Below are 17,736 nucleotides of genomic sequence, written 5' to 3' on the forward strand. Positions count from 1 at the left end.
AAAATTACGTGAAACTGTAGAACACATGAAGCAAGATGTCTCATTAATGCCACTGCACAAAGCATGAGAAGGCTTTATCTCCTTAGTACAGTTCTGGGCATTTTTATTCCAGGACTCAACTGTGCAAGACCAGCAATATCATTTGTCCAAGAACAAAACATACAGGTTGTCTATGAGTAAACAGGCATGGAAGTTACAACATTTTCTATCAACAGAGTTGTGAAATTCTGTAACAAACTACTCAAGAAAACATAGGATGGGGAGCAGTAAATAGTTTAAAGATAAAATCTAATTGGTACCCAGAAGATTGTAACAATACCTCCATGCCAAAGGTGATCATTCTTAAGAACCTCTCAAATAACCCAGCTGCTGAAGCCATAGCTAATATTTTCTGTATCTCTTCTCTTTCAACCGTATCAAGAGCCTTTTACCAAAATAGACATGAATCTACTAGGAAGGCTGAGAACTACTTATCTGATGGGGCAAATTGAGGAGAAGTTAAAATGTGTTTCTAGAGACAGGTGTCCACCTTCAATTCTGATTTTTTGCTTTGCTAACTTGTTTGTATGCATGTACGTATAACGTTAGCAGCTTTATATGAACGAGTTTGCCTGACCATTGCAGTGGCAGTTGCTCTTGTGTTACGAGGGTGTTTACTAAAAAACCCTGTGTTGATGAAAGACTGGGTCTAGGGAAAATATTGGAAGAGAAATACAACAATTCTTGGACTGCAGTTCAGATTTAATCAACCAGGATTACACATGAATGATGCAACAGATCTAATCCTTGCTGCTCAGTTTCCTCAGTGAGATTGTGTTGTTGCACATTATATCTGACGAGCTTTTGCGAGAATTCTGTTGATGTTTAATACATATGTTACTGATTTGTTGCCTTTTCACAGATTCCAGAAAAAAAAAAGGAGCTAGGAGGTGGACTACAAAGTTTGAGACTCCATGTTCCTTTGATAGAGAAATTACTGAATAGCTGAACCAGATTCATGCTCTCCAGCACATTTGGTATTAGAGACAAAAAGCTTAGACAGCCTGCCCTAGTCAGGGAGAACTGGTGGCTTACATTTGAAAAGAAGGATTACCAAACTGGAAAAACTCTTACACTGCTCCCAGTGCTGAGGGAGAAGGTCTGTGTAACTTTGGAAACGTTTGGCTTTTGGGATTCCCAGCTGCCTTGAGTTGACTGCAGCTCTAAAAAATTTCCTCCAGATTTTATTTTTAGAAAACTGTTCTCACTATGCTGCTATTTTCCTCATGTTTTTGTTTATGCTTCCTCAGAAGCAATATCTATTTTAAAAGCCAAGAAAGCAGGGTAAGCTTTATTTTTTAACAGTTGGTGTGAGATAAACTCAACCTCTTGGAAGTTTAAGCTCTATTGAATGTCATCAGCTGTCTCTAAATGCCAGTAGAAGTCCTGGATTGTGAATGTTCCCCAAATTAGTGCAATAATCAGCAAATCTGACCTCTCTAAATCAATGTTCAAATGATTTATTATGTAATTTGGTCTACAGGACATTACTCAGCTTGGAAACAATATTTTAGAAGGTGTTTGATCTTGATCCACCACTTACTAAAAAAAACAATGTAACACACATTTTTAAGAAAAAGGGAATGAGAATGTTTTTTAGAGTTCTGAAATAACTTTGTTTGTTTCTTGTGTTGTTCTTTGCAAGTATTTATGCTCTCTAACCAAGAAAACTGAAAGGAAAAGATGATCAGAATATGCTGACTACCACTGTAGTTTTTCCAGCAGTGTGTATTGTACCATGGAAGTAGCTAAGAGCTTCCTTTCCCCGTTAACTTACGTTTGTTTGTATAACACCTTTTAACAAAGTGATTATTAGGAGTTTCACCTCTTCTGGAAGGGATGGTCGGCTGTGAAGTTATGGATGTGAAATACAGGATACCCCCTTTGCTGACTCCCATTTTTTTCCAGATGCTTTGGCACATGTGTAATGACTACCTTCATTTTCTGTTTGTTGCCTGAAACCCCAAGGAGGAGATGGAAATTTCATTTATATTCAGTTTACAGTCTGGAGTTTGTTTCTGGATCCAGTTAAGTGCAGTGGAAGGATGTGTACAGTAGCAGTGCTGCTGCTATTTCCACAATGCCATTACACTGCAATGAAAGCCCTATCCCCTAACGGGCTTTGCTGTTATGCCAAGACAATTTCATTACTAACCATATAAAAATATTACTTATGTAGTGCTGCTGAAAGCCCTCCTGTCACTTCTGTGGTGGATGTCAGGCAACACTCCACCCCAGTCCTTCCCAGACTGATGGCCTCGTTGATGAAACTCACTACTTTGAGATGGCCTGTTCCATTTTTCTCTTCCATTTTACTTTGCCTGCTGAGTAAAATGTTGTTGGACCAGTGCCTTGACCAATGTCTAGACTTCAGCTTCATTAGTACACAGTTAATAAGGCTTACACTTTCCCACCGTTGCTTTCTTCGGAGGATAATCATATCTCTCCTAAAGGGCAGTTTCTTTGTTCTTGTTGCTTTATCTGATATGGTTAAGCTTAGGTTTCCCAGAACAATAATATGTTTACACATTTTTTTTGTTCTATGCCAGGTCAAGTGCTTTTCCCAATTATCCCATTGTAATTAGGGTGCCCAAGGTTTTTGACACACTGCTAGCTGCAAAGTCTTTTTTACAAAGTTTTGGAAATATTGGTGTGAGCAGTCATGAAAACTCTGAGTTGGCAGAGGTTAAGGTGCTTTATCTCTGAGAAGCTCATTATAATCCTAATAGAAAAGTAAGGGCTGAAAATCACAAGTAGTTTTGGTGGTTTAAACGCACTTTGTGGTTTCTTTCCATTGCAATGTTGTCAACACATGTTATTCTAAAGACTACCTTAATAAAAGGTCTGTGCATTGATGATGCTTTAACCTTAATATGGTAGTGTGCTTTATCTCTTTAAAAAGAGAGGAATTGTTCTATTGTGTTCAAATATATTCCTATTTTCTTCTCACAACATCAAAAGAATAATATTTCAGCTAAATCTGTGCAGAAGTTTGTACTATGCTTGGTTTTCTGCATCTTTGCCTGCCTTACTAAAGGAAATACTGTGAACAGGGATACGAAATTAAGTCTGCTACCTCAGTTTTGGATTTTAGTCCAGGTTTGTAAGAGGAAAAATCTAGACCAACATGATTGCCAGTTGTAAGTTCTCACTGTGTTTGTTTGGATGTTTAGGGAGCTCTGGGGGACCGAGGGCCTCCAGGGCTACAAGGCCCCAAAGGAGTTGAGGTAAGATGAAAAAAATTATCCAATTAAGGGATTACGTTTCAAAGTTGTGAGGGGTTAAGACGGTTAGACAACAATGGTTAGGTGTGTATGGTGGTGTGCAAAATTTTAAAGGTTTTTTTTGCATTTTGGCAAGTGTTTCAAAAAGTTTTTAGCAGCCTCATGGGGTTGTGCCATGTGTGGTTTATTTTAATTTCAGTGGAATCTCAGATAATATGTCCAGAGCTGGATGTGGTTATTTTAGTAAACTGGGAAGATGGGAGGGAAGGGGGTTAGCACTATGGAGATAGAAAGCATATATCCATTTAACTACAGTGACCTAGATAATCTTAAGTAAACACTTAGGGCCCTATTAACTGAAAGGGGAGAAGGGCAGTTCTTCATCTTACAGATTCATCAAGTATTCTTAATTCATCATCATAAAAATAAAATCTCATGTCTTGTAGGCTAAAAATAATTAACATTAAAAATAATTTAGTTGGTGATTCTGAAGGTAGACCTCTAGACTTCTAAGTAGCTAGATGATGGGCTTCAGTGACAGATATTGAGTGAGTAAAAGCTAAGAGTGGCAAAATGGTCTGTTTCCAGGTGTTTCTATCAGACTTGGACTCAGACAAATGTGTATGAAATTTAGGATGATAAAATAAATACAAACAGTTATCTGCAAATATTCTTTTTTAAAACTAGACTTGGCATCAAGATCATTGAAGTCCTGATTTCTTTTAGGGAGAAGTGGGACCAGCTGGACCTATTGGAACAGTCGGCCCAAGAGTAAGTATAAGTAATTTTGTTAGAGTAGGCTGTTTTTCAGTAGTACTGCTTTGAAATGTAAGTTTAGTGTGAGAAGTGACCATGATAAAATGGCATCTCCTGAATGAATGTGTGTTTTTCCTCAGAACATGCTCAAAGCAGAGCTGGGAGGGGAAATGATTTTCCATGCAAAGGGTTTGAAAGGAAATCACTGCCATAGTGCACAAAATATAGTGCTCCTCTGAGACAGATGAAACTGCCACGAACCACCTAGGGACTGAACCAGCTGATATATCAAAATATTTAAACTGGGGAAGAACCTACTCAGCTCACAGGGAGAAATATAAAGGATGTATGCTTTAAGAAATCTACCAGAAACCTGGGGATAGATACTGAAAACAGTAAAGCTGGAACGTCACAAGGCTGTTTATGCTGACATGTTTTAAAAAATAGAAGTTTAAAACTATCATCCAATTTTTTTGTTAGTTATAAAAATGCACTAGTGTCTAAGAATATTTCAGTGAACTTGAAGCTTATTTTTAGAAAATTTCTAAGCTGAATTGGATATTAACCTGCACTAAGGATTATAGGAGTGTCAGTAAGTTTATTGAATGCAATTTGGTCTTCTGCCTTTACTTGATTTGATTATGTGTGGTAATCACTGACTTGGCTTTCATTCTGGATGACTTCCCATTTCTTGCATGAATTTGAGATTCTTTTCCACTGTTCTCTGCTTTTAGAGTGGATATATGCTTATGTCATTTTTCCTATTCATTAGCTAGTCAAAGCTGGGAATTTGCTTTCTGTTAAAAATGATATTAAAATATTTACTTGCCACATAGATTAGGTGTTAAACAAACTCATACCAAAACAAAAAAACCCAAAAAAAACACCAAAAAAAAACCGGAAAACACCAAACACAAAACCATCCCACAGAAGTCTCCTTTTTCTTTTCAGCTGAGGAAAACATGCTAGAAGTTAAACAGAATTTCAAAACACTCTGTAACTTAGTTCAATATTCAGTTTAATCTGTGTGAGCTTCTGCTGAGAGCCTCATGGAAATTTTTATTTTGGCCGCATCGTCCTTTCAATCTCCTCCTTGGGCAGGGCTTTGTGGCTGGACAGCAACTCTCATGTTGTGCTGTGGCAATTGGAAAAGAAGATGCTGCAGTGGGTGACTCATGGGCAATGAGACACCTACCTTCACATCGTCCACGTCACCGGGCGTGCACAGGCCACCATCAGCTGGTGTCAAAGTGACCCAAGAGGAAATCTTTTTGTGTAACCTAGCAAGCTGAAATATTTTTAATCTATTTTGGGTCAATTTGACCTAAATTATTTAGGTTTTTATTTCTCTCAGTGGGAAATGTGCACACCATTGGCATGTCTTACAGCTCTCTGGTTTCTCTCTCACAACAAGTTGTTGAGAGAAGAGTGTGTGCATCTGAAGTGGGCCCCAGGGTTGCTGTCTCTAGACATTTTTTAGTAGCTTGCTGGCTAACATCCCCTCCTGAAATGAGAGATAGGGGAAAAGGGAATTTTGCTTGATGGGCAGCCCTGCCTGTTTTCTTCCCTGTCCAGGGGCCCACAGGCTCTTGCTTGGATTCTATGGCTTCTCTTGACTCCAGCTGTTCCACAGCACCAGGCCAACTTGTTTGCACTGCTGTTCTGAACTCTGCTCTCATCTCTGCTTGTCCTTGGTGCTTCACTCCCACATGTAACAACTCTGGGTGATTCTGTCAGTGAGAGAGTCACAGCCATGACGTAAAATCTCACATAGTGTAGCAGGACTGAGTCAATAAGGTGGTGAACACATCTGTCTTTTTAAATTATGCAGTTTATCCCTTCCTTGGTTGCAATTTGACATTCATTTGATTTACATAGCTTTTGCTTCTGTTTTCCATGAAAGGAGTTTTAAAAAGTGAATGTTACATCTGAAAGTAAACCCTATCAAAACCGTATTGTCACTGCACTAATTAAATAGCCATGGGGGCAGAGGGGGCTCTCTGAGAGGGACCTGAAGGAGTGGTCTGGCCATGCATGGCCCCAAGACACCATCAGCTGTCAGCTCTGTCTTTAGCTGACAGATGTGTTTAACTTATGTTTTGCAGCCTTCAGGAGTGGGAATTCTTCATTCTCCTCGTCAATCTGCTTCAGTTGTTTGCCTGGTTTACAGATCCTTTTTTTAATGTCTACCTGTTCTATCTGAAAGTCTTGCCTGTGCTTTTCTCACTACAACCTTGCTTCCTGCCCCGCAGACCTTACCTCTGGGTGCAGTCAAATAGGTTTGTCCTCTTTTCAGCCACTGTTACCTTAATTTTGTAGGGCTTGTCTGAAGTAAGTGAAGCATCCCTGTAGGTGATAGATTGTAAACCTTTGATTATTCTTATGAAACAGTAATGGAGAAGGTTTCTAGTGCTTCTGGAATCCTCATCTCTTTTACCATTTCAGGTCAAAATATCCAATCCCTAGTGCAGGTTTAGGCATGTGCCAAGCTGGCAGCCATAAACTTTCACCTCATTTTTCTCCCTCCTCCCTCGCCTACCCTTGTTTCTAACATATGCTTCAAAAAACATGCAAGAGACCAAAAACCCCAGGACCCACCTGACCAATGCTGCCATCAAAATAGATCATTCTCTACTAGACCAGAAGTGAATACGAACCTACGCAGAGGTGCTCAGTCCCAGCTCAAAAAATAATTTCCATGTGTCTAAAGTAACTGGAGACAAAACCAAGGATGTTCCCCTGCTCACTCAGGATATATCTCAGTTCCAAAGACCTCAGTCTGTTTCAACTTTGGAAGAAGTGTTAGCTGAATCTGATCACATAATTTGATGTTTCATTCATTCCTTTCCAAGCCTTTCCACCCACTCTATTCCAAAGTCAAATACTTGCATTGTCTTAAATTAATCCTCCTACATAAAAAACCCGATTTTTTGGTATTTGCTTAATTGTCCTGTGAAAATACAATAGTAGACATACTAAAGATGTGACTGTGTTTATTCAGTTTCTTCCCACTTAACCCTCTCTCTCAAAAGCTATCCAAATATTAGCACTGTAACTGTCAGTGTAGCTCAGATCAGTCAGTGCAAGCATTGGTGCATTTTATTTTTTCATATCTTCATTGCTGAAGAAGAAAAAGCCTTTAAAAGAGTAGAGATTGTTTTAAAGCAGAAAGTAAAAAGGAACTGTTGCAAGTTGATTCCTTTCTGAGACACATGTGTTAAGCAGAAGCTGGAAATTATATGTCATAAGATGAGCAGTTTCTCCTGATGATAGTGGAAAATGTTCTCAAATCTGCCCCACACCCCCAGTGCAGTATTTTCTAGAAGTGCCTTCCTGTGGGCTGAAGACATGTGGGAAGCTTATGGAGGGATCGAAATGAAGTGATAGTGGGAGATATTTATATTAATATATACACACCTGTACCTACCAGTTGTGAGGTGAAAGGAAGTACTGTTGGTTGCTGTTTCCTGAGAGAAGGGTAGAACTTTCAGTTAATATTTTAGGAAGCAGATGTTTCCTTTGGGATTACCCTACCTTGGAAGAGTAATTTTCTCAGGGGTTTGCAAGCAGAAAATCAGCCATCCCTAGTGTAACCAGTGGCTTTTCCTCCATGTGTAAATGTATCGTATTTCTGTTTAAAGCCAAATCTGTGTGCTTTAGATTGCTTTACCAGTTAAATCCACTTGTTCCATTTTCTGATCAACTTCCATCTGTTCTATGTCCTTTGCAGCTAGTACATAGCTGGGGAATGACAGCCAATAAACCTTTACAAGCTGTAACTCCAATTCAGTTCTCATAAGACTTAAAATTATTAAGGTAGTTAATAGGGGCCACTAGGTTTTTTTTCAATGAATTTCATTTAAAACATTTTAATGTTACAGTCTTGCTGTACAGAAAGACCTTAAGTTTCTTTACAGCAAAGTAGTTAAACAGCATGTAGTGACGTGCAGAAGCCCATCACTTGTTCTTTGTTAAGCCCTGTGGAAAGACATGATTTGCATTATCTGGATCTCTCAGAACCTCTCTTCATGGTCTTTTCTCCCTGCACTCCTGGCTGTACCATATTTTAGTCCATTGGCAAAAACAAAAAAAAGTTCCTAAAGGGATTTTATTAGTTGGAACTTGTTGGGCAAAATGAAATTACTCAGGTAGGCAGAGAGAATGATAGAGATAGAAGAGGTTTAATGTGAGAAATCATGGAACCTGCTAAGACAATGTACTTTTAAGCCATATAGAGAATTTCTCAGATGCCTAGGAACTAACACACACATTGTGCTCTGAAAGACTCAGAGCAGCTGAAGGAAAAGAGTCAAATGAAAAAATGCCACGTCTTTTTAAGAAACCTTTTATTATCTGTTGCTTCAGTTGCTCTTTTCTCAGGGCAGCCAATGCAGAATGGAAAGCTCTTATTACGGACTCTGGCGATTCCAATTATTCAGTTTGTTGGAAGAGCCGCTGAAAATTTCCTTTTAGCACAAATCTGCATCTTTTTGATAATGAATCATTAAAATGTTAAATTAATTTTCTTTCTCCAGTTGTCAGCCTCCAGCGATCTCATCAGCAACTTGCTCAAGAGCCAGATCCAGTCCCCTGGAGCTTTATATATTGCTGGACTAGGGCCTTTTCCTCAGAGCAGATGGGGAAAGTTTGTCCAGACTGGGCTGTGCTGTCCGGATAGCCAAATGGTTAGGCCATGTTTTATGTTGTACAGGAAGTAAAGTATACTGGGAGGGAAAACAATCTCTTAAAAGGGAGACATAATTATGAATATCTAATTGAAAATTAAGGGGGAAATCTTAAGGGTTTTCTGTGCCTTTGTGAATTTGTGTGAGTGACGACAGAGGAAGGGATGAATGTCGTAAAGTGCTTCAAAGATCCTGTCAGTTTGTGGCCTCCTGCTCTGATTGATGTTGCTGTGTTTCTTCCAGCTAACAGTGTTATCACCAGAGTATCACAGCAGCAAGCTCTGTCAGCAGCAAAATGCTAGTGGAGAGAAATGAGGCTTAAAATCATCAATTTTCTGAATAAAGAGGAGAGGATATTTGAGCTGATTTTGTCTGGTTGAGGAAGAACAGTTATGACACCAGTCCCTGAAGCCTAAGCATCAAATTCTGTTAGTGTTGAGTCCCTGTTCTGCTGGAATTAACTAGGAGAGAATGTGGCCTTGCTTTTTTCTTGTCTCCTTAATATGTCTTTTCAAAGTGAAATTAAAATGTGTTTCAATCTTGGATTTTGACAGTTTTTACTCAGTGTTAACTGCTGTAAGACTTAATACAAATTTTGCTTACTGTTCCAGTATTTGATGAAATATTCAACAGTGTATTTTCAGATATAAATTTCTAAATACACTTGCTTCAAATTTTTGTATTAAATATTACTAATGCACTTATTTTGATACATAGATACATTGGGATGAAATTATATTTTTGAAATAAAATATTTACAATATTTTGTTCTAATCCTTATATTAGGGAAAACCAGGACAGAAAGGTTATGTAGGTGATCCTGGACCAGAAGGTTTAAAGGTAAGTGATAGTTTTGTGTATGAAATAGAAGGTATTTGGAGTAGAGTTATACACTGCTATTTACAGTGCCATGACAGTGAAGGAATATGAGTACACATGCTTCCATTGAAGATAAGTGTGTATCATACTGATGATTCTGCTTTCTTGAAAGATCCCATTTTGGAAAAGAAGAAATTTTTTAAAATGTCATTCAAATGTCAATTCTCCTAATATTTCATAACAAAATTAAAGTTATCAATACAGTGCACAGGCGACATTTACCTTTGAAGAAGTAGTGAAATAGTGATGGTAATTTGCTGAAAGGAAAATTTAAATAAAAATAGAGTAATTAGTTTATAGTATTTGTTGATTTAATGTGTTTAGTGAGCACTTAATTGACAGTTTTTATTTTTGCAGGCAAATACTGAATACATTAGGACATCATTTTACAAAGTCAAAATTAGCCACTGACAATTTTTTTTTGGTTGCTTAATTTTAGCTTTTAAAGTTTTAATTGGCAGATGTAATTTAGAAAATAAAGAGACTCTTGGAAAACAGAGGACTTTAATATACACATATGAAAGAAATTACTTTTCTAGTGAACTACATCATCTGTTTTCTACATTTAACAGGGAGAACAAGGAGACCAAGGAAACCTTGGAAAAACTGGTGAAGCAGTAAGTTCAAATTCTCTTTCTGGTTTGATTTTTAATTCTATTTTATTTGAGAGCGAATAAATCATTTGTTGCAGACATCATCTGATGAAGTTTGCCTGTATTCAAAGCTGTAGGATGTCAGTTATACCTTTGTAGCCTTTCAGATTCATACTATTTAAAGAAATTTCCCCTTTTAAGCATTTTCCAGAATTCTGCTTTTTTCCCAGTATGCTGTGTGAATGTTGCAGGTGGTTGTAGGGATTTTCCAAGGCATGTTCATGTAAGTGAACAAGTGATCCTTTTCCAGTTAAATCATTTGACAGGCTACATTTAGCCTGAGATGTATTTTGCAGGCTTGTTCTGTCTACCCTCCATAAAATCACAGAGCTCAAGGTGACCTCATGGTGACACATCGTCCATCCTCTTCTGCCTAGGCAGGATCTGTTATCTTTACATAATTTCTGACAAATATTTGTCTAACCAGTTATTAAAAAGCTCCAAGACCAGGGCTTCTCTATTTTTTAAGAAGTTCTCTCGGTTGTGTAACCTGATTCCTTTCTGCTGGAAACAGCATTTGACATATGATGGTTGTTATTTTGTGCCCCTCTCATTCTTTCTTTTTAGACTTAACAGTCCCAATTCAATTAGCCTGTCATGTTTTTGAGATAATTTAAGTCACATTCTAACTCCCCGGTAGTCTGTTTCCAATTCATGCAAACATCTATGACTTGAGCTTACTGCCTAAACTGTTCAGAATTGAGAGGACAGAAACACTGCTTCTTGCAAGCCTACTCCTTGCACAAATGTGCTCACTTTTACAGTAGTGTGTTGTTATTCAGTTGAGATCCACAGTCTCCTATCCTTCTTTTTTTAAAGGCCTTACCTCTCTCAGTTCTTCCACTGTAGGTGCCTTTTTAGTTGATAATTGTCATTTAAACATACTGCCTTGAAATTCTCTCTACTTAATTTCATCCCCTGCCCTTCTGTATTTTTAACTTTTGTCTGGGATTTATGAGCAGATGTGAGCTTGTTGGCCCATAGTTGAGTTACCCAAATGTTGTCTAGAACATGACTAAATTGATTTTATTTCTAGAGTTGATGTATGCCGAGGAGAGATACCACACTCTGGTTTGGGCTTAGTGCTGTACTCACATAAACTCTGTCCACCTTAGTTGGTAGTCAGAGTTAGCTCCCCATTGTCTGCAAAATACTGAGCAGATGTACCTCAGGCAACTCATCAGATGGTTGGTTAGTGCTGAAATTTTACAAACTGCTTTTGAGTCAAGTCCAGCTCTGCTGGGCACTCTGGAGATTGTGCTCTGGGGAAGGGCACTGAGAAGTTGGACTCTCAATTAGAAGTATCTGCTTAAACAGGAGCCAACAGTGCCATGACAGACCATAAGGTCCCCTTGAGAGTCATCCAGCATATCTCTAAATGCAGCTTTTATTACATGTGAACTCTGGTTTTCAGCCTGTAACATGTTAGGGAAAATTGATAGCACTTACTACGTTGAATAGTGCCACATGCACCAAAACCCTCAACAGAAGACAAAGCTAGGCTCAGTCTTAAGTCCTTACATGAATTATAGTACATTTAAAGTACATAAAGTACATAAAGTACATAAAGTACAATTAAAGCAGTCACAGAAGCTACTTGCTTAACCTTAAGTTTCTGGATTTGACATAGAATTTTTTCAGTGGACTTGAATTCAGTGGACAAATTTTCCATGACTCAGATCTTTTTTATGAACGTAATATCTTTCACCACTAGAAGAGCTCCATTCTATCTCATAATTATTAGCTCAAATACACAATCAATGATGATACATTGCAGTGATGTTGAATAAAATAATCATACCACCTACCTAACCATATTCAGGGTCAAGCTGTAAGAAGGAAATAATATTTTCTATGCCAAACAAGGGGCTGTTGGAGCTCTGTTACAGTATTATAAAGAAACATAATTATGGCCCATTATAATTACCATTTCCCACATGTGATATTTGAAGAATACGCAAGTGATACAGGATGGCACATGATACCTGGAAACTGAAATGGTTTCTAAGTTATTGATAAATATTTCTTATTTTTAACTGTGGACTGTAGAATGTCTTTTGCTTTATGCACATGTATCTAATCAAATGAGCTTCATAGGCCCTTGATCCTTTTATGTTACCTTTGCATTATCTGGCAGAAGAGGACTAGGGCCCACTACATGATCTTTAGGGGGATAATAAATATTATGTTGTCATTAAGGCCAGTGGTGAAACACCAAGAGGAGACACAAGCACACTCAACTCTCAGACCTTTCAAAACCTCTTTCCTTCACTTCAGTCACCACTGAAATCTGTAACAGTTAAGCTTTTCCAAAAAAAATTGAAAGACAGGAAGAGGATGGTTTTTCTCATATGCATAAAATGCTTTTCCAGATGTGAGCCCTGATGCAAAATATTCACTTCTGCATGCTTTGGATGCAGGTTTTACTTCCAGCTTCTCAACAGCTTCTGTTTGTAACAAGTAATTTCTCTTTCCCTTGGCATGCACATAGAGTACAAACTTCTTAATTCACAGATAAATCCACTCCCTGCTATTCAGTATTGGCTCTGGTGGCATGAGGTAATCTCTGGAGTCAAACATGCCACACACAAAACAAACAAACGAAAAGTTTGAAAAACAGAAGACAAAGTACAAGAGCAAAGTACAAGTCCTATCAGTGGCTGGGACAGATTTCAAGATGGAGTCAAAAATAGGTATGGCGTAAGGTATCTGTCCTTACTGATGCCTTGTTGAGTTTTGTGCTACCAGATGCTTGGTGACACTAAATACAAAGAGGAATTGTACAAATAGCAGTAAAAAATGTGCAACTACGGTACAGTTTATTTAATAGTAAAGGCAAAGGGAAAAAGAAATTGCTAAAAAGTCGATAGTAAGCCCAGTGTCTAAAAAATTCTGTGTATTTGGTTTCTCCCTTCTGCACCACGACCCCACCAGCCTCCCTTTTTGGCTTGTCTATGGTTTTCTGTTTATTCATTATCTCCATTGACAGACTTCTTCAAATTACAGGATAGAACACGTATTTTTAAGCCCATGGTTAAAATATATTCTACTGTTTTTCAGCAATGGGGAATCCAACACAGCATTCCAGTTTTCCAAATGATAACTAGTGCGTTTCCTGAATAAGCTGTCCAAAGAAGCAATTTTGCAATAATAAATCCTGTAAATGCTGAATTCATAGCAAATTACGCCATGACCACATGTGCCTGTCTGCTATTAATACCAAAGGGTTGCACCAATATTTTTCTTCTGTTTCTTTTGATTTGCTTACTTCTCCTGGTATCATTCATCTCCTGTCTTTCACTAATATATATCTGCCACTGCTGTTTGAGGTGCCAAAATAGTTATTCCTTTTCTGTAGCTGCTTTCCCAGATCCTGCTTAATACCTGCTTAGAAAAGTACAGATAACAACTCTGCACTAACAGGGAAATTGCAAGAGCAGGAGATTGGAGTATAACACTTGGTTATTCAGCATAGTAAGGTGGAATATGTGCTGAAATACAGCTCTGTCAATAGCCTAGGAGCCATAGTATCCAACATTTCTTAGGTCACACGAAGCTGCTGATTCTTCAGAGCACATTTGTGCCAAAATATTTCTGGATGCTTCTCCACTGTAGAAAGAGAGTAGACCAAATTTATAAAATGTTCACTGCAGTCATAAGCTTAAATGACACACTTTTTAGAGTATATCAGGAATGTGCTTAAAGTCAGACTTCAGACACTATTCCTTAACCAAGTCCTGCAACAAAAACTGTTTATCTGGCTACAGCATATGTTGTGCTTGTTTAAAGGGGAAGGGAGGCAGGTTCAGGTGGGGCTCCTTGGTTCAGCAGAGCCCTGAGCTGTGGTAGAGCCAGCCGCTGTTCGTTGCTGCAGGGTATTTGGTTAACTGCAGGACCATCAGGTCCGATTGAAGAGGGATTGGTTAAGATAGTGAGAACTAAGTGAGCAGCAGACACAGCAAATGTACACTGCTGGTGAGAGAAAACCTTTTGGAAGTCATGCCAAAAGAAACAACCCCTTCAGCTACTGAGAAAATTCCCCTTACGTTTTGGGGGAGGAAAATCTGACTTTGCTGACATGTGCAACTGGATTTTTTTGTGCTTAGATAAGATGCTGCTCAGTGATGGAGAGCAAATATTTGAAACAAACTTCAAGCGTTTCATACAAATGATCTGTTTGTTAAAATGTCAGGAATGATTTGAGAAAATTATTTATTTTTCAGCTTTTATGGCACAAAATGCAACTCATCTGAAATTGAAACAGTTGTTTTCCAGGATTTTTTTAGCGTTTGATAATGCTAGTGTTTACCCAGGCTGTGCCACTCTGAATAGCTAAGTGCAAGCTAATTCCTGTTTTTCCTTGCCACCTCAGTAAAATAAATTCAGCCCATACAGTTCTGAATTAGAAATCACTGACATTTATACACACATTGAGACAGAGTACAAGGGTATAACTGTCAGCTGCAGTATGTGCAACTGCTGTCAAAAGGCAGAGTTCATGAACACAAATCCTGGAAAAATAATCTTCAGAAATTACATGTCAGCAAAGTTCACTGGTTGCAAATAGTTTTTGAAACAACAGAAGGAAACCAAGCTGAAACAAAATGTGCTTTGCCATGAAAAGAAAACCTTACAGTGCAGCAAAGGAAAACCAGTGATGTTCAGGCTGTCGCTGGCAGCTCCAGAGCCAGCTGCAAATGGTCAGGCTGCAAGAGTCTGTGAATGGCAAGAAAATGCTGCAGTCAGGCCATGTGCCTCTCAGCTGAGTTGCTTTTGGGAAGAATTACCATAAAGCAATTACCACATCTTTCAGGGAGGTAAAAATTAGCTGGATTAGGCACCAGGGATGCATAATTCAGGGAGAATGGAAACTGCAATTTCTTTTGCTTGAAGAAAAGATTAAGTGAACTTTAAATGATGTGTTCAGGATGCTCAACAGAAGGAGTTCTTTGAATTATCCTGAGAAGTCTGGGCTTTAGGGTTATACAAAAGAGAATTTTAAACCATAGGCCAAAAGATAAGTCAATTGAGGAAAGCCTTTTATTTTTTTTTCAAAGTCTAGTGAATGCATGGGACATTGCCAAGGGCTTCCAAAGAAGGAACTATTTCAGCTGCTTTCAGAAACCAGTTGGATAGAGATTGTTGTAAGTTCTATGAAGGACTTAACAGTGAATGATAATAATGATACTTCTGCATCTTATGTTGTGATTCTTTTTACCCTGTGAGACCTGATACACTGTAATTCCTGCCCAGAAGAGTGGGGAAAGAGGTTACAGTACTAGAGGTTAGCTTTATCAAGCTGTTGCTCATTTTTCTTGAAGGATTTTTTGCTAGTGGTTCTCTTTATCGTTTGGTTTCAGCTAGAGGAACAGTACCTGCACATGTATCTGCAGTTTAGCTTCCCAGGTTCTATCAGTGAGCACATCCTGCTCCCACTGTCTCAGGCAGCTTCCTTTATATGCAAGGATTCCTCTACAAGTACTATTAAACAGAATTACCCTTACACTGGTGTTACTGGAAGCAAAATTTAACCCATGTATTTCTTTCTTAAAACTGCTGTAGATTAAGTGATTGGTGCCAGTACATTTTGCCTTTCAAATATTCAAGTAGTTGAATTTTTGAGTCCTTTAATGAATTGAGTGAAATATCAGCTGCAAGGTACAAATATGGTGCATCTCTGCTCTTATTCACTTCCTCCATTGGCAGTAGCAAATCACAGATTTTCACTCAGATTATAACCTCTGGTTGATAACCAAGTAATTTTCTCAACAGACAGAAAATTAATAGAAAAATGTTGTTGTGACAAGATAGTATTTAAAATTTATTATGTCATCTCATTAAATAAATGTTGAATAAAAATGTTTGAGAATGCTGAACTGTAAATGAAATAACATTGGATTGGAAAATTTTCAATTATCACAGAAGAACACGGCGGGTAACTGCTGCCACGGAAATGTTTGGAACCAGCTGTATATTCACTTCCAACTACCAGGTTTTTCAACGGATTACTCCATACTTGGGTTTGCACTAAGTGTACAATGTGTTTTCAATTATTCAGCTACAGTCCAGTTTCTAACACGGAGCATATGCCCCGGCAAGATGTTTTTGTCTTTCACAGGCATGTGTTAGTTGTGAGATCTGGTCTCTGATTCATTTTCCACAAAATGCTCCTGTCAAGAAGGTTTCTAAAATGCTGCTCTTATGCTGTTATTGTCACTGGAGACTTTTACACAAGTCCTTGTAAATGAAAGTTGATGACTATTTCTTAATAAGCTGCTGATTTCCTTTTTAAACACTTCAGGATTTTTTTGCTTCACTTTTTTGTTTTCTAATACATTCAGTTTTATATTTGGAATTCACCACTGCTCCCCAGAGGACTGAAGGGATGCTGGAAGACATTGGTTCTACAGATCAGCTTTGGACTGTATTCATTCTCTTACATAAGATGGAGAAAGAGTTGAAACCTCAATCCAGTTCTAGTAGCTGGTCTTTATAACAAGCCAGTCCAAATCTGGGATTTTAAGAGCCACATGATCTTACAGAAAGTCTGTGGGGAAAACATCACTTTATGGCTAATATGTTGACAGAACAAGATGTTTTGCCCTCTGTACTTTCTTTTCACTGAATACTATTAATTTTTTGAAGATCCAAAATTATATTCCTAAGGAAGTTCTTTTGCACTCTTGCCTCTGTACATACCAGCCCTAGCATTTTCTCAGTCTCAGACAGTTGACCTCTGTTTTGAATGGAAGGCTGGAAGAGCATCTGGTTAACCTGTCATTAATTTCTTTCCCCTTCATACCTTCTGAAGTCCCTGTTGCTTTTAGCATTTCACTGGCTTCACTTCAAGTCATCTTGACCATTGTTTTGTTTTCCATACATATCCAATTCCAGTCATGCCATCTTTTACATCTTTTGTATCAACCTTCTTAGTGTTTTTGCTTTTACTTAACTACTTCTGAGGAATTCCCAATGTATAGGAAAGTTTCTATTTACTAGCCAGCTTCTATCCTCGCTCTGGAGGTTGCCATAGGCTTGCCCTAATGTGCTAGGGAATACAAAAGCGCATTCACAGTCACTGCTTCCTAGTCATTCCTGCTCTTTCAGCCCAGAGCAACCAAGTCAGGAAGACAGTACTTCTGAACTGAAAAGAGAACTTGATCAGAGGCTGTATACTAAATGGTTCACTGCTGGGGCAAGGCACAGCTCCCCATTCTTCTGATCAACATCTTCAGTCCTATAAACAGTGTGGCATTGGGTGGGAGATCGGGAGTGTCTCCGTGGAAAGAGAACAGGTCTGAGTTTCACCTTGGCTCTAATGATGTCTTCTGTTCTTTCTGGAATAAGGGAATCAAAGTGTTTAGTCTTTAGCATTTTGAAACTGTACCTCCATATCTCTTATCTTGATAAGCAGGAGTACAGGGTAATTCTTTGTCGCAGATTTCTGCCTGGTACTGAGGCCTGCTCTTGGCTCTGACTGGGACCTTTCGCTCTCAGAGT

At 38.4% G+C, this 17,736-nt stretch overlaps 1 protein-coding gene across 3 annotated transcripts in view; it reads left to right on the forward strand.

Annotated features, from left to right (window-relative positions):
- Positions 1 to 17,736, forward strand: part of COL24A1 (collagen type XXIV alpha 1 chain) — a 127,475-nt gene that overhangs the window by 62,191 nt on the left and 47,548 nt on the right. For all 3 annotated transcript variants that reach the window (XR_004241841.1, XM_032118331.1, XM_032118332.1), the window contains exons 21-24: positions 3,213 to 3,266; positions 3,990 to 4,034; positions 9,491 to 9,544; positions 10,156 to 10,200. Coding sequence is in view for 2 of the 3 variants with exons in the window: in XM_032118331.1 (XP_031974222.1) it covers positions 3,213 to 3,266; positions 3,990 to 4,034; positions 9,491 to 9,544; positions 10,156 to 10,200 (198 nt within the window). In the remaining variant the exon portion in view is untranslated. The remainder of the gene's footprint in view (positions 1 to 3,212; positions 3,267 to 3,989; positions 4,035 to 9,490; positions 9,545 to 10,155; positions 10,201 to 17,736) is intronic.

The sequence above is a fragment of the Corvus moneduloides genome, chromosome 9 (assembly GCF_009650955.1).
Source record: "Corvus moneduloides isolate bCorMon1 chromosome 9, bCorMon1.pri, whole genome shotgun sequence".
Taxonomy (NCBI): domain Eukaryota; kingdom Metazoa; phylum Chordata; class Aves; order Passeriformes; family Corvidae; genus Corvus; species Corvus moneduloides.